Source organism: Ceratotherium simum, chromosome 13 (assembly GCF_057802395.1).
Source record: "Ceratotherium simum simum isolate JZ-2026a chromosome 13, ASM5780239v1, whole genome shotgun sequence".
Classification (NCBI taxonomy): Eukaryota; Metazoa; Chordata; class Mammalia; order Perissodactyla; family Rhinocerotidae; genus Ceratotherium; species Ceratotherium simum.
The window spans coordinates 37,459,237-37,476,998 of record NC_141912.1 but is presented as its reverse complement, the minus strand read 5'-3'; the positions used below and the strand labels follow the sequence as shown (position 1 = coordinate 37,476,998).

Sequence of the window (17,762 nt, the reverse complement as noted above, 5' to 3'; positions counted from 1 at the left end):
AAACATACAATTACCATATGACCCAATAATTCCACTCCTTGATACACAGTCATGTGCCACAGAATGATGTTTCAGTCAACAACAGACCGCATATACAACGGTGGTCCCATAAGATTAGTACCATATAGCCTAGATGTCTAGTAGGCCATATCATCTAGGTTTGTGTAAGTACATTCTATGATGTTCACATAATGACAAAATTGGCTAATGAAGCATTTCTCAGAACACATCCCCATCATTAAGCGACATGTGACTATACACTCAAAAGGACTGAAAGCAGGGACTCAAACAGATACTTGTCTATCAATGTTCATCACAGCACTATTCACAATAGCCAAAGGTGGAAACAACCGAAGTGTCTGTGAACAGATGAATGAATAAACAAAATGTGGTATATACATACAATGCAATAGTATTCAGCCATAAAAAGTAATGAAGTTCTGATATATGCTGCAACACGCATGAACCCTGAAAACATTTTGCTAAGTGAAATAATCCAGACATAAAAAGACAAATATTGTGTGACTCCACTTATATGAGATATCTAGACTAAGCAAATTCATAGAAACAAAATGTAGAAGAGCTATAACTAGAGGCTGTAGGGAGGCAAGAATAAGAAGTTATTGTTTAATGGGTACAGAGTTTCTGTTTGGGGTGATGAAAATGTTTTGGAAATAGATAGTGGTGATGGTTGCACGACTTTGTGAATGTAATTAGTGCCACTGGATTGTATACTTAAAAATGGTTAAAATGGAAAATTTTATGTTATGCATATTTTTACCACAATAAAAAAAAGTTAAAATGGCAAATTTTATGTTAATACATTTTATCACGAAAGTCTTTTTAATTCATTTCCTAAGTTTCACTAGTCACGTTTAAGTGCTCAATAGTCACATGTGGCATATTGGACCGCACAGATATAAAACATCTGCAATACCACAGAAAGTTCTGTTAGATAGTTCTCATCTAGAAGCTAAAACCACCAGTTCCAACTGCAAGATGATTAATAAATGAGGAAGATGGGGAGAAAATTGTGCACTCAAATAAAGAGCATGCTCTAGAGGAGTCTCAGCATTCAGCTGCATTTAAAAATCATAAATAAGGGCCGGCCCTGTGGCTTGGTGGTTAAGTGCGCGCTCTGCAATGCTGGTGGCCCGGGTTCGGATCCCGGGTGCACATCAAGGCACCACTTCTCTGTCCGTCCTGAGGCCGAGTCCCACATGCAGCAACTAGAAGGATGTGCAGCTATGACATACAACTATCTACTGGGGCTTTGGGGGGAAAAATAAAATAAATAAATAAAATCTTTAAAAAAAAAATAAATAAATAAATAAAAAAATAAAAATCATAAATAAGCAGTAGCTACATGCCTTTCAGGGCAAAGGAAGAGTGTGTGGAACCAGCACATTCTCCAAAGGTTTAGGAAGAGGAGTTCTAGAACTTAGAATAGGCAACAAATGAATATTGGAAAGAAATTGTGCCCTGAGTCATGGAGATTGGTTTGCATCTATCTTCTCTGGGTCTTGGATTCCTCATCTATAAAAACAGGAGGTTCAACTAGATGTTTTCTAATGTCTTACTAGCCCCCAGGTGGATAATTCTAGATTCCTAAACTTCCGATCTCTTTGGTACCTTTAAAAAAAAATGAGGGAAGACTGCCAACTGAAAAACTTTTTCAGGATCAGCCTGAAAAGTTAAAACTAAAATTCAACTCGGTTCAACTCTAGGCGTACCCAACACCGGCTGCACACTAGAATCCACTGGGGACTTAAAAAATATACCACAGCCTGTGCTCTGACCCACACCAACTGAAGCTGAGTCTCCGGGTGGTGCCCAGGCATCTGGAGTTTTTAAAAGCTTCCCAAAGTATTCTGATGCACAATGAGGGTTAAGAACCACTATGCTAGAATATAAGCAATTGTACACTTCAGGCAAGAAAAAACAATAGAAAACACTTTCTTCTCTCCTTGTCAGGCAACCAAAGCTATATCCACACAGATGGCAACTGACAAGATGGGGGTTATGTATATTACAAATGTAAACCCTCTAAATTTGATTTTTACAGTCCAGGAGAACACCTGTCTGAAAAAGAGCCAAGCAGAAAAGAAACAGTATATTACTAAAATAAGAATTTTGAAATGAATTCTCATGTATTAAAAAAAGAATCCCCTAGTAAAAAGTTTAAATGCTAGGTTTTCTATCTAAAGCTTGTAGAAGGAAAAGAAGTATGCATAAAAGGGAAGACTCTTACAAGTTGAAAGTTAGCATTCTAAAAGGATCAAGCCACCAGGGATTAGGCAGCTGTCTGTGAGATGGACCAATAGGGCATGGTTGCTTTGAAACCTTTCGACCACTAGCCTGCCAAGAGGATCCATCCTTTACCACCTGTCACAAAACTTAAATAAAACAAAAAAATAACCTTTAGTGATTCATAGGTAGACAATAAAATGGGAAGGAGAAGGGAAAAACTGTTTCCCAAAAGTCATGATGGCTAACATTTCCTGGCAGGCTCTGCTGTAAGTACTTTCCAGATATTATCTCACTGAATTCTCACAACCACCTTGTGAGACTATGTACTATTATTAGCATTTTACAGTTAAGGAAACCAAGAAACAGAGATTAGAAAACCTGCTCAAAGTCACACAGCTGGGAGTAAAAGATCTAGGATCTAAACTCAGGAAGTTTGATTCCAGAGCATGTGCTCTGACTCAGTCTGCTCCACCGTCCGTCTCTCTCCAACACTCTGTGTGTCGATGCAGATATCAGCATCTAAGCCTGACTGAGGCAGATAGAAATGCAGATATAAAGAACAGGAAAGGGAGGGGGAAACAGAAATACACCAGAGCGTGTGCTCAGGAGGACAGACTAAAGGATGAGACCCTGAGATAGGTACCCAAGGAAAGGGGGAATTACAAATTTCCCCTAATTCTTTTAGCTTGGACTGTAATGTATATATCAAATCACTAAGAAACAGATATAAGGTGAATGAAGCAAAGGACAAAGGAGAAACACTAGGGATGAGGAGAAATAGAGGAGCTGAGTATAGGGAGACCAATCCAATAATACTGAGAGGGAAATAAACAGCTTTACTGGGGGTCAGAGGCTTTTCAGTTCATTAGGAAAGCACATTTTCTCTAGCAGAAGATAGATAGAATATGTGGACAGATAACACGAACATCACAGTCACCACGGAAGTATATCCCAAACTGTAAGCAAGTAAACTGACATTCTGGACTTTTAAACTCTCAGAGTTTGTCTAGGTGAGGGGCTAAAACAGCTTTTAGGTCTGAAGGCGTGACAGAACATAGGTAATCGTAGTATCTCTAAAAGCCCAACCAAACCCACTGAAGCCTAGTCAAATGAACTTTACAAAAATCCTCAAACCTAATTCTAGACATATATTTCAACACTCTTTCTCACCTAAATATCTTCCCCAAGTGGAACAATTTGGAGTTTCAGCAAATCACATTTTGATGATATTATTACTAAACTATGAAATGGGCATGCAGCAGATAGGAAAGGGGCTAAAATAAAGGGGCCATGGTAAACCATAAACTAGACAGTAAATCTGGAAGTAAATGAAGGTTTGGCTACAACCTGGGATAAAAACAAAGTTGTGCTGAAAAAAAAAAAAAAAAAGGCACACAACAGGGTGACCTTATCACTTCTTGCTTTTATTATTTGTTGTTAAAACAACAAATACAACCAGAGTCAGCAGGTATATCAATACAGGGACCAAATATAGCCTTTTAAATATATAAACCAAACATAAAAGCAAGATATCCTTGATTTAGAAATGGGATGGGTATCTTGTACTCATCAAGTGTTTGTAACAAGCAGACTAAACCAGTCATTGAGACCTAGAGCTTCTCATGAATATGCTCAGGTTGCAGAACCGCTGCGGGAAGATTAACGTAAGGGACTCACTGCAAAAAGATGACATATGAAAGATTTAAAGCATTCTCCAGCTTATGAAGAATTTTTCCAAGGCACAAAAGCAAATCAAAGCCTCTTTCTTGGCAAGGCAAGATACTCAGCAAGAGGGCAGATCTCACAATACATATCTGGACTACTGAAGCAAGTAACTGAGAGCCTTCCCTCGGGATAGGTAAAAGTAATGTACTTCCATGGACACGGGAATACAGATAAGAAACAAGAATCCAAAACTTTTTAAAGGATACGGTCTGTACCAGGAAACAATGTTCTTCCAGTCAACAGCTCGGCCATTATGCATCCCACTGACCAAATATCAACTGGCAAAATTAAGGAGAAATAAAAGTGCATACAAGGTCACTATTACCATCCTCGGCCACAAATGGAACTATAACTAGGGGTGAAATATTCAAATTAATATTTAAGACATCTGAGGCTCAACAATCATACTCATTTTTACAGAAATAAGCTTATTAAGACCTTCATCCAACTAAAGGGCTTCATAGGCAGGATTAGTGAAAACATAGTTAAGGCAAGAGAAATAAGCTGTTCAAAAAAGGGGCAAAAGTTTCATATTGGTAGAAATGGTGGACTCTCCCAAGTAATATTGAGAGGTAAGATTATGAACCCATTGTTTTCAGGTAGAAGTACTCAGAGAACATGTTGAAAATCTAAATAAATAAAAACCCAAATGCTAAATCACAACGTTGAAAGCTGTGTATAAAAACCCCACTTTCTCTATCTGAACAACTGAAATATTTTCTATTTGTGGACTTTAAAAGGATTGCCGAAGGAAGAAAAGATGTTTCCTTCCACTCCCACCATCTCCACTTCTGAGAATCCCAAATACACCCAACATGGTATTAATAAGGCCCTAAATAACCAATAAAAGCAATACCTGTCTGGTTGTAATGCATCCAGTTCAGCATGATCTCAGGAGCCCTGTACCACCTAGTAGCCACATAGCCTGTCATTTCATCATCTGTATGTCGAGCCAGTCCAAAATCCAAGATCTAAGGGAGAAAAGAGAAATCACACCTTGGAACAGTCAAACGCCTAAGACTCGTAAGGCAGGAGGGAAAAAACTCTAGTGCCTTATAACAAGGGAGAACAATGTAACACTTTCATAAACATATTTCCTGGTTTATGCTTAGAATGCATGGTAAACACAGCAAGAACTTTAAAAAATAAAATTACAAAAAGCAAAACAAAAATGCCACTCCTAGGTATTTACCCAAGAGCAATGAAAACACACATCCACACAAAGGCTTGCACATGAATACTCATAGCATACAAAACTGGAATTTACATAGCCCCAAACTGGAATCGAAGCGAATGTCTATCAACAGGTGGATGGATAAACAAATTATGGTATATTCATAAAATGGACACTACTCAGCAATAAAAAGGAATGAACTATTGATACACACAATAGAGATGGATCTCAAAAATATTATACTAAGCAAAAGTCAGACACACACAAAAATACTATATGATTCCATTTATATGAAACTCTAGAAAAGATAAATCTACTACATAAGGTCAGAAAGCAGAGCAGGGGTTGTCTGAAGCCAGGATTAGGGGTAGAGGGGTAGGGACTGGCTAGGAAGGGGCACAAGGGAACTTTTTGAAGTGATGGAAATGTTCTTTATCATAATTGTGTTGGTGGTTACACAGATACATAAATTTGTCAAACGCACACTTAAAATGATGCATTTTATTGTATGTAAATTATGTTTCTAAAAAATTGAGCAAAAAATGAAACAAAAAAATGATTCCAGGGCTGCTTGCTCTTTATAGACGATTTATTTATCTCTTATTTGAATTATTTTGAATGAGTGGGTTTCTGCCATTTTTGTCTTAGGAAACTATTTAATCTAATAATTATCTCTTCAGGATTGCTTACTTGATATTCAGACTATAATTTTCCTTTATTATACCAATATATGAAATTTCTAATTTAACTTTATTTTAGAATGAAAACAAGACACCTAATGCCACCTTCAATGTCACTTAAACTAAAGCTTACTAAGTCTATGGTTTAAATTTCCAAGTTTGGGATATTCCTAAGCACAATATGAATTTTCTGATAAAAAGTCATGGCTTATAAACCCATTCCCTATATAAATTTGCCTGGTTAGTCAAACATATAATTGCAAGGTGAAACAAACAATTACCACTGTCTCTTCATCTTACCTTCAGCTCACAGTCTTCATTAACAGCTAGATTACTAGGTTTTAGGTCCTAGGAAGCAAGTACAGAGAAGACAGGATCAACTTTAATATGCATGGTCAATTCTCACCCACAAGTAATGATGAAGACCCAAACATAAAAATAAGACTTCATCCAGCTATAAACAGACAATCTCCACTCTACAGTCACTATCTAGTCCTAATTAGCTTTAAATAGGTAAAAACTATATATCTTCTTTCTTTAATCAGTTTAAACCTAGAGCAAAGTTGCAATCAATCCATATTTCAATGGCTCAAGTAAGTTTAGATTAGGATCTTGGCTAAATGCCAGTCTTCCCCCACCCCAGTCCCCCAAAATAATTTAATCAAAATCACAATACACACCCTGTGAATTATGTCGGCTGAATGTATATACTGTGAAAGAGAAAAAAGTCAGTTAAATGAAAAAGTTATCTCCAACCTCCTACTGTCATCTTACATGACATATTTGAAGTACATTTTCATGAATAAATAAGAACTGCTAGTATTAACAGTGGGATTAGAAATCAAAACAAGTAACTATCAGTAGTCTGTACATTTATCCTAACTATGATTTCCATACCATCAGCTCTACTCACAGAGCTGGAGTATGAGTGAAACAGAGCTTTCAACCTATTTTCTGGTTGGTGCTGTGGAGCTCAATAAGAACTGAAAGCTGCTAAATATCAAAGGTAGTTTAATTTTAAAACATGGTTCATCAGCCCCTCCCACAAATAAAATAGCCTCCTGGAGGATGTTTTTAAAGTTTCAACATGACACTGACTAGATATTAGATTATATCAAGAAATTATTATTACTGTTAGGATGTAATAATGAAGAGTCCTTAACTCTCAGACATACACACTGAAGTAGATATGGGTGGAATGATACGACGTCTAGACTTGCCTTAAAATAATCCAGTGCTTGGGGGATACAAAAGAAACAAGATTGACCATATGTTGGTCATTGTGGTCACTGAGAAAACACAGGGGTTCCTTATACTATGACTGCACTTGTGATTTTGTGAGTGTTTGAAATTTTCCATATGAAAAGTTTTTTGTTTTTGCTTTTTTTTCTTAAGCCCTAAATGGAAGGGAGAGAGGGAGAATTCATTCCTCAAAATTTTTACTAATACTGTCTGTACCTTGAGACCTCGGAGAATTTGGTAGATAAGAAACTGAACGTGGTCATCCGTAAGCTTCTGACATTTCACAATGTTGTTCAGATCTGCCCCCATGAGATGGGTCACCAGATACCTAGAAATTAATGGAGAGTTACACAATAATCCAGAACCCCTAAGAAAGCTCTTATCTTCATAAGACTTTTAAAAGTTTTTAAGAAAAGGCTACCCAGTAAGTACCACAGTGACAGCTAAAAGCTTAATAACTACTAAAGTGGAGGATGGAGGTGGGGGGGGTCTTATTTTCAACACCACGGTTCTAACTTTACCACCCACCATCTACTTTCCCAAAAATTTTTATACTCATTCCTACTTGACATATGGTTTGCTAGGTTCTTTAAAGAAAAAAGCAAATATGGAGATTAGAATGATATATGTCTGTATCAGTTTTCTTTAAAATGTTACTATTGCATGAGAAATATACAGTAAAACTAAATGCATGGCCATAATAAAGTATCTTGTATTTTTAAATCCACTATTACATTTTCACCTCGTTATAAACCCTCCAAGTTGTAGGTTCTAAAATAGGAGTATCTTTAAATTTTCAAATTATAATTCTCCCTCTTTTTCAGAAATACTGATAAAAGGATACCATTCACTGACAATATTCCTGCATTTACTTTAAAGGAAGGAGGAACATATTCTATCTGTAAGCAAGACGAGGCATTCCAGGACTCCTCCTCACAGGTGTGGTGCTGGTTGTTAATCCCATCTTTACGTGGTAAGATTAGGGAATGATTACGTTCAAGTCCAACAGGTTCACCACAGATATTCTAGACACCATGCCTTACCCACTCATTACTGTATTACACAGCTATGGGAACATAAAAACCCATCAGTTCTAAATCAGTTCTAAAGAGGCTGAATTTTTTTCAATTAGGTTAGGTTTTATCTACTCTATAAGAATCATTACCCGGGGCCAGCCCTGTGGCGCAGTGGTTAAGTGCGCACTCCACTTCGGCGGCCCCGGGTTCGCAGGTTGGGATCCCGGGCGCGCACTGATGCACTGCTTGTCAAGCTATGCTGTGACAGCGTCCCATACAAAATAGAGGAAGATGGGCACAGATGTTAGCCCAGGGCCAATCTTCCTCAGCAAAAAAGAGGAGGATTGGCATTGGATGTTAGCTCAGGGCTGATCTTCCTCGCAAAAAAAAAAAAGAATCATTACCCATTCTTAAGGCTGAATAATAATGAACACCATTTGAGCTATAAAGAATGCTGGTTTCATTTCATTTTTATTTTTATTTTTTATGAATTTGGAGGGAAAGAAACCAGTCCAGTAAATTTAAATCTACTATTAACGTATTAAATGAATAACTATGTGTATGACCTCTCTTTATACACACCCATACACACACCCCACACACTTATTTATTACTTTCTTTTCTCAAAGAAGAACTGAAATTTTTTTCTGTTTCATAATTTCCCTGTTGGGCTGATGTGGTCAGTTCCCAATTTCATGAAGACCAATAGGACTTAGCCTAGATGTAACCTCAGGTGAGATTTTAGCATTTCACATTTTTAAAATTCGCATGTTTATATTGTGCCTTGAGGAAATGGTGGACTGTAAATATAATTTAAAGAGTAAATTAGACTTCTTGAACTATTTTCATAAAGGTGGTTCTGATTTAAGAGATATTCCAAGCTCAACATAACATAACCATAGTGCTTATTCCATGCCAAGCACATTTATTATGCCCATGACTCATGTACTCTTCCCAACAACCCTATAAGGTAAGTCCCATTAGTAATCCCACCTCACTGATGAAAAAACAGAGACAGAACAAGGATATGTAACATGCTCAAGGTTAAAAGAGTGGTCGTGTCAGGGGTTGAATCCAAAACTGTTTGATCTCAGAGACCGTGATCCTAATCACAGCACATACTGCCTCCAAATTCTTCCAGTTGAAATAGAATTTAAGTCAAGAGAATGATTTTTTTTAAAAAAGTTTTATAAATGTCACAATAATCAAGGAAGCAGTATATCCAGATAATTTCCTTAACAATTCTCAACACTTACTATCAAAGTTAATCTTTAAAGAAGAAGAAAGCTGGCAAAAACAAGCAATATTCCACCCTAATCATGGTCACTGTATTCTTTTAACCCCAAATTGACACATAATCTAACAAATATGAGAATGTTGTGAATAACCGGTTAATATTTTGAAATCAGGACTTCTCCTAGAAAATCTAGGATAATGGTTGCCATATCCATAATACCAATTATGACAAATTGCAAGGCTCAGGTTGAGGAAGAGGGAATTCAATTTCTGTCTTTATAAGACTGCTTCGCAAATAATTACATTTTATGACACTGGGTAGTAAAAGGATTATTCTCTCAACTTTTAAAAATAATTTTAAGTAGAAAAGGTAAACCAAAGAAACCTTGTATCTTGAAATAAAACCGAAAAATCTTTACTCTCTAATATGTCTGTGCTAGTTCACAAAGGCGTTTAACAGTACTACCAATGCAACCATGTAATTCCAAGTATAACTCTTGTGTTTAAATGGTTACCAGTGACTTAAGAAATCCTACACAGCCAGAACACCACTGATTGCACAGCCTGAGAGAACACGAGTTTAGTCAGCATATTCCACTGCTGTGTAATTCCCGTCAAACCCCCTCCCCATCAGAGACCACATCCATTTTATCACCAGAATTTCCAGACAGAGGGTGAGACTGTCAAAACATTATGTGAGTATATAAGACTAATCAGTATAGTAATAACTACCAAGCACTGCTGCTAGGCTACAAGTGAATCAACTGAAAAGCATTATTCATGGCAGAAGTAGTGCCATGAAGTAGTGATTAGGAACTAACCTAATCACTACATGTTATTTCCATGAAGCCCAAAGAACAATCCACGACAACCAATTGTCAAAATCCCAACTCATCACATACAGAAAGGTTTCCAAAATAAATCTTGCAACAGTGGACAAAAGCAAGCATCATGCAAAGTGACTGTTTATGGAAGAGATATCAACTTTTAAAGTAGTGAACAAGCGAGTGGGAGAAAAATGTAGATGAGCATATCTTAAGTCAAATCCAAAAGGGGCATTAATGGATAGCCATGTAATTTCCACAGTATTTGTCTCTGGAAAGCTACATTTCAGTAAAGACATGCCTATTATTGTCATCATTCATAACACCTCAATAAATTTGTGAAGGTTTGACTTAAGAACAGCTGAAAGCTATCTAGTTCTCCCATTTTTAAAAAAGAATTAAGCAAGTAGGACTTTATTAGGCTAAAGGCTGAAAAGATGATTTCATGGCCCGATACAAATCTTTTTTTTTTTTTTTTGGAAGATTGGTCCTAAACTAACATCTGTTGCCAATCTTCCTCGTCCTTTTTTCTCCCCAAAGCCCCAGTACATAGTTGTATACCCTAGTTGTAAGTCCTTCTAGTTCTTCTACGTGGGACGCTGCCTCAGCACGGCTTGATAAGCAGTGAGTAGGTCCATGCTCAGGATCCGAACCGGCAAACCCCGGGCCGCCGAAGCAGAACGCGCAAACTTAATCGCTACGCCACCGGGCCAGCCCCATGCCTAATACAAATCTTGATTTCCACTTTTCTTGTGAAGATAGTCTCCTTTAAATTTAATCAAATATAAAGAGCATAAATCACCATTTCTCAAAGTAACTCTTATAAGTAAAATTGTCCTGTACCAGCAAAAAAGCAGAATCTACAATAAGTGGTTTTCAGTACTCTAGACAGTGCCCCTTCTAGAGCCTCATTTATTAAGCACTTCCTGGATAACACCCAATTGTCAAGACTCCTCCCTTACCACTTTTCTTTCTTTTTTTTTTTTTTTTTATTATTTATTATTATTTTTTTTCCCCCAAAGCCCCAGTAGATAGTTGTATGTCATAGTTGCACAGCCTTCTGGTTGCTGTATGTGGGACGCGGCCTCAGCATGGCCGGAGAAGCGGTGCATCAGTGCGCACCCGGGATCCGAACCCGGGCCGCCAGCAGCGGAGCGCGCGCACTTAACCACTAAGCCATGGGGCCAGCCCACCACTTTTCTTTTTTAATGCGTAATACAATCAGAAAGAACCTATGTAGAAAAAAATCTCTTCTATATCTATAGATGGGCATCTTAACTACCACCAGCCCTATTTGATAAAGCAATTACCAAAAGGCAAAAAAAATTTCCATATCTAAACAAAGTATTTAAAATAATCACTAGGATTGACAATTTGTAACCACAAGCCTCTGAAACACACCCAATGATCCTAGGGACTCACCACAGTCTGTTCTCAACACAGCAGAAGACAGAGCGCATGTTTAAAAGTAAACATCACATCATGTCACTCCTCTCCTCAAATGCTTCCCATTTCATTTAGAGTAAAGACAAAAGCCCCTTCAACAGCCAATAAAGCCCTGCATAATCCAGTACGCTGCCCCAGTTATCTCTGACTTCATCATCTACCTCTCTTCCCTGCTCTCACTCAGCTCCACACTGGCCTCCTTACTCCAGCCACACAGGCCCCCTTGCTGCAATACCAATACACATGCAGTCTTCCACCTCAGGACCTTTGCATTGGCTGCTCCTTCTGCCTGGACTGCTCGTCCCCCAGATATCCATGGGTCTGATTCCTCTACTCCTTCAAATTTTTGCTCAAAATTCACTTTCTCAATTTACTTAAAATTGCATCCCCCACCCCGCCCTCACACTCCTAATTCCCTTTCCCTACTCTACCTTTTCTTTTCGTCCACAGCATTATTGCCTACTAACATACTAATTTCCCTTTTTATACGCTCATTGTTTATTGTCATCTATCTATACGATGTTTGAGGAGGGCAGGGTTCTTTTCTGTTCCCTGTAGTATCTAAAGTACCTAGAACAGCGTCTGGCAGATATAAAGCACTCACTTACTACTGAAATGAACTGAATGACCCAGGACAACTCATATAGCATTACTAGTAAGATCAGGCAAGGGCACATCTTATTGAAATACTCACACCAAAGACCTCATCTGGTAAGCAGACCAGATTGTTCTAATGTAAGGGGTAAAAGTACCATTCAGCAGCCAGGTAGGCAGCTTAGCCAGCATATTTCACAACAGACTATTCTCCACTTTTGAAGCAAAGATTACTGAAAGGTGCCCTCTACCTTACCTGCATCAACCAAATCAGACTCAATGTTCTACCATATGGTCTACATTACAGGATAAAAACGAAAAGCTAGTCAAAAGAGAATGCCCTGGGCATATTACCAGACAACTAGATCATCCATCAGTTATAAACAAGATAGCACAAAGTTATTCATTCAATCACTCCATCAACAAATATTTACTGTTGAGCACTGCGGCTGCAACAGTGTAAAAGACAGATATAGAATTTAGGTGCGAGCAAGGCATATATATGACTTATTTGATTTATCTAGAATAAATTTTAACCTCTACACTCCATCCATAAGCATCTGTTTTTTGGACACAGTTACCTTCTTTAAAGGCTTTCCTCCACTAAGCTCCTCTCATCTCCTGAGATCACTTAACACGCTCAACACACTTAACACCTTAGACATTATAAATCTGACTTTGTCTTTTATTTGTTTTAGGTAAGTGGAAGGCTAACCTAGGTGACTGTCTGCCTTTCACTAAAGGCAGCTTTCACTAAAACAATGGCTGCTGACTGACCCTGTTGGAGGTCCTCTGCTAGATCACAGCAGATTTCAAAACTCCACTTCCCTTCCCTCTTCAAGAACTAATGAGCAGAGATAAGGAACTTGGATGTAAGAAACCTGGGACGGGAAGTTGTAAAATAAGGGGAAAAGGGGCAGAAAATAGTGGGGAGAGATTTCCACTTAATCCATGACAATTCAGTTTCCCTGAAATTTGAGGAAATAGTTCCCACTAAGAGTCCGAAAACTCTCCATTGCCTACTAAGCTTGATCAGAGGACCGCTCCAGTTAAGAAAAGGCAAAACTGTAGTAGCATGAAGTTACAGCTTACTCTAGGGTTAGTTTCTTATGCTGGCTATCTAAAATTTTTGGATTTCTATTGGTAACTAAACATTTGCAGCATGCATATGCACATATATGCCACCTCCTGCAAAATATTACCATCAAGGAGCCAACAGAAATGTCCAAATGATCTCCAATCATTTAAAAGATCTAGATATATTTTTACAAAGTTCTGCCATCTGTACAACCACATCATATGGCAGTCAAGAACAACTTGGTATACTCATCTTTTAACTCTACATTTTCCAGACACCATCTCTATCTGGCAGATTCAGTAACTGTACATTGTTCCCAATGATCAAGTCTCTACCTATTGTTCCTTTCTCCAAAGTATAGTCTTACAAATGAAGTATGTAGGATGCCTATGAACCAAGAAATTCATTAAAACTTGAATTGTATAATAAATGAAAAGTGCTAACTGAGACATAAAGGCACAAATACACATAACACATGATTAAATGTCAGCTGTAAATATGAAAAGTAATTAGAGATTTTGTTAATTAGCACAGAAAATTCATGTTCAGAATACAGCCTGCTCTAAACCCGGCAGCCCACAGAACCACTCTAGCCTTCAGTGCGTTTGATCTGGCCAGAACAGCGGGTTTTTGTTTGCTTGTTTTGTGAATTTGAATGCTTTTAGGAAGTGCGGGTATTCTGTTTTACCAGAGACTCCACTACTCCCACTTGTATAACACTGAGCCTCATTTAATTTATTTGTCTGGCCCTAAAGGTATGTAAATATGCAAACCCTGCAATTGTAGGTGAAGATGTTTAGCTCTTATGCAAATTCTGAAATGACTTTGGAAAACACTGAAATAATCATAGTCCTGGACAAACACTAATTTTTTTCAGTAATACAAACATCATAAAAGGTAAACAACGAAAAATTTTTCTAAAGGCAACCTTAGGTTCATATTCTATTTTCAGAGATTCTCTGAGATTGAAAACACTTCAGAAGTCAACCACCCCAATTTTCATCATTTTACAGGGAAGTTAACTGGCGCCCAGAGAGGCCAAGTGACTTTGTCCAAGGTCATACAGCCAATTGATAACTTGGTTACAAAAGCGTTTTGAATGTATCTCCTCTAATAAGATTTTTATTTCATCAATGGGAAAGACTAGTGTTTCTAATTATTCTGAGCCTATTCCAACACTCCAATCAGCAAGCCTTCAACATGTAGTACTGAGATTTGCTCCCAAGAGATGAATTCAGTTCTTGTTTATAGAGAATCAGAACCCAACTTATACAATGTTGTATGTCAATTATATCTCAATAAAGCTAGAAATAAAGAAAGAGTCAGAGCCCAGCTACAGTTAAGTAGAAAGAACAGATTCTTGCTCAGCAGCCATGGTATTTGTTGAATGAATAAAGAAATAAATGCAACTTTAATTCAGTGGGTGTGCTTGTAGTCGGTGGATAAAGGAGCCAAAGGCATGACAATGGCTAAAACTTAACCTTTCAAATAGACAACAGCCTTAAATAAGGTCTTTTCATACAGGAAGAACAGGTTCATAATCTGTTCCATAATGCCTGATTAAGCCAAAATACATTTGCCCAGGTCAGCAAATCATCAACTTTTTTGTTAAATAAATCCATCCTAATTATACCTAAAATTTTGGGATATAGCTCAGATCTGACTCAAATATTTTCCAAAAAAATTCACAAACACATTACTTCAGCATTTCTTCCACATTTAGGCAAAATATCAAAAAGTATCATTCTTAGGGCAGTGAAAATACACCGTACGATATCATAATGATGATATGTCATTATACATTTGTCCAAACCCATAGAATGTACAACACTAAGAGCGAACCCTAAGGTAAATTTTGGACTTTGGATGACTATAATGTGTCACTGTAGGTTTATCCTTGGTAAAAAATGTACCATTCCAGTGAGTGATGTTGACAATGGGGGAAGCTATGCATGTGTGGGGGCAGAGGAGTATACTGGAAATCCCTGTACCTCCCTCTCAATTTTGTTGTAAACCTAAAACTGCTGTAAAAAAAATAGTCTTTAAAAATATAGTAATTAATTAAAAAAAAAAAACAAAAACATTCTGCAATATTCTTTTTTCCAAGCATAGCCTACAGCACGGCTCAACAACTTGCAACACACATGCCCCTGCCTGGGTAGCATCCAGTAATCTTTGGAAGACTCCACATTCGAGTGCCAAGCAGGGATACAGGAAACACAGCTGTTCTTAGTTATTGCCTATCTTTTCCTTTGCTTGCTTCTTAAACTTTCATTAGCAGGATCAAGGTTAATGTGGGTGGGAGTTCATGTACTTGGACCAGATTCTCCTCTCTCATCTTCTATTCTCAGCCATATCATGTTCCAACTAAGTTCAAATAGTGGGAAAATTTTTTTGCTACTTTCCCTCCTTCTCTTTCCATTTCATATTCTATGTTTCTTTTCCATTTTTTCTTTCCCCCTTTCATTAGACAGAATGTACAAGCCCAAACATATTCCTTGTTCTCTGGGAAAGGAGCAAATGGCGCTTGCACTCAGCCCAGGATAAGTGTAGAAGAAGCTGAACCCAGGATAACGGTGCAGAGAAACCGGCTGAGTTCAGCACTGGGGACGACGGGGAGCAGAGGTTAAGGAAGAGCAGCCATGATCTGCAGTTCTGCTTTGACTTTCATAATAGTCACCCTGTCCAGTTAGGAATGCCAAAATTTCAACAGGACAAAATGCATAACTCTGAATTTAAGGGGTTCCTTCTCTCTTATGGTATCAGATCTGTGAACCGGGGATGGGAAGGAGGTGTGCTAATTCAGATATTGGGAAAGCTACAGAGAGCTCATACATGCACAAGAACACCTGCTGAAATCTGTCTTGCATTCACACAGGTGCAACCTGGGCATATGAGGGCATTAATGCCTCATGGAGCAACCCTTGCCCATGGGGTCAGGAGCCAGTGGATAAATGCTCCCCACCTGAGGTGCATTCTGTACAGCTTCCTAGAAGATCTTGGCAGTTTTCAGCCCAGTTGCCCACAATGGTGAACAACTTAACAACATATCCTTGCAGCAGCTTTCTCTCCTTCCCTGTTTCATTCTCCCTAGCCCCCCACTACTGGTTCCTGAGACTCTGAGGCTCTGCTTTCCAAGGGGGTCCCATGCTAAAACAAGAGAGATGGTCACAAAACTGGGAGAATTAGCACTATTCATCAGCTTTCCCAACATGCAAGGCCCGCCCCTTTTCCCAGTGCAGAAATCCAATACCTCAAGGATCAGCATGAAGTTCTCGTACCATTTCCCACACACGACTGGGATAAGAGAGACGGAAGAATCTGTATGGAACCAGGGCTCCATTACATTTCCTGACGTAAAAGTAGTGATATAAAGGTGTCCCTTTAAAAGCCGTACAGCAATTTGAGAACAAAAACCATAGTTAAAACTCCCTATACTCTTCTCCATGGAACTCTTGGAAGGACTCACCACTGACTCTTCAAATGGGGCACGATGTGCCCGAAACAATGAAAATACTAATATATACCACCTATAATATACATCTTCTGTATCCATCCCCACCCCTCAGAAGGGTTGGGTGATAGGAATGAAGAATCTTTTTTTTTATTGATGTTTTAATAGTTTATAACATTGTGAAATCTATGGTTGTACATTTTTGTTTGTCCATCACCATATACATGTTTCCCTTCACCCCTTGCGCCCACCCCCTACCCCCATTGCCCCTGGTAACCACACTACAGTTTTCTCTGTCCATGTGTTGGTTTATAGTCCACATATGAGTGAGATCATACAGTGTTTGTCTTTCTCTTTCTGGCTTATTTCACTTAACATAATACCCTCCAGGCCCACCCATGTTGTTGCAAATGGGACGATTTTGTCTTTTTTTATGGCTGAGTAGTATTCCATTGTATATATATACCACACTTGGAATGAAGAATCTTTTGAAGTCTGTATACTGCTAAATGGTTCAGGAATAGAAATGGGCTGCTAATCCTCATCCTCTAGCTGAGGCGGGAAAATGCAGAAGATTTACTCACACATCATTGAATTCCTCCAGAGATCTTGCAGGTGTAAAAACATCCAACAGACCAATCACCTATAAGAAACACAAAAATCAAACAGTGAATAAATACTGAACTTACCATAGTACACATCAGGTCTTAATCGTTTTAATAGGAATTAGTTCTAAATCCCACTATTTCAGTTCAATAACATCACAACACCACATACTTAATAACTCCAACCTATTTTCTACACAAATTATGCTTTTGTTTTTTACTTGTTGATGTCACTTCTCATAATAACCTATTTTACTATTAAAAATCTTCATCTCTTTAGAATTTGGTCACATACAGCCATTAGTTTATCAGAAAGCAAAAAGATTTAGGGCTCTGGACTTACATATGCACTAATAGTCTAATGATTAACAAACAGAAAAAAGTCACACTTCTACAGCTGTTATTTTTCTTTTTTAAACATTATTATTATTCCATGAA

At 38.0% G+C, this 17,762-nt stretch overlaps 1 protein-coding gene across 2 annotated transcripts in view; it reads right to left on the bottom strand.

Annotated features, from left to right (window-relative positions):
- The window catches only part of MAPK14 (mitogen-activated protein kinase 14), a 69,646-nt gene that overhangs the window by 22,385 nt on the left and 29,499 nt on the right, over positions 1–17,762 (bottom strand). For both annotated transcript variants that reach the window (XM_004424214.3, XM_004424215.3), the window contains exons 3-8: positions 17,304–17,362; positions 7,288–7,399; positions 6,510–6,539; positions 6,130–6,177; positions 4,832–4,946; positions 4,182–4,253 (exon numbers count right to left, since the gene is read on the bottom strand). In XM_004424214.3, coding sequence (XP_004424271.1) covers positions 4,182–4,253; positions 4,832–4,946; positions 6,130–6,177; positions 6,510–6,539; positions 7,288–7,399; positions 17,304–17,362 — 436 coding nt within the window. The remainder of the gene's footprint in view (positions 1–4,181; positions 4,254–4,831; positions 4,947–6,129; positions 6,178–6,509; positions 6,540–7,287; positions 7,400–17,303; positions 17,363–17,762) is intronic.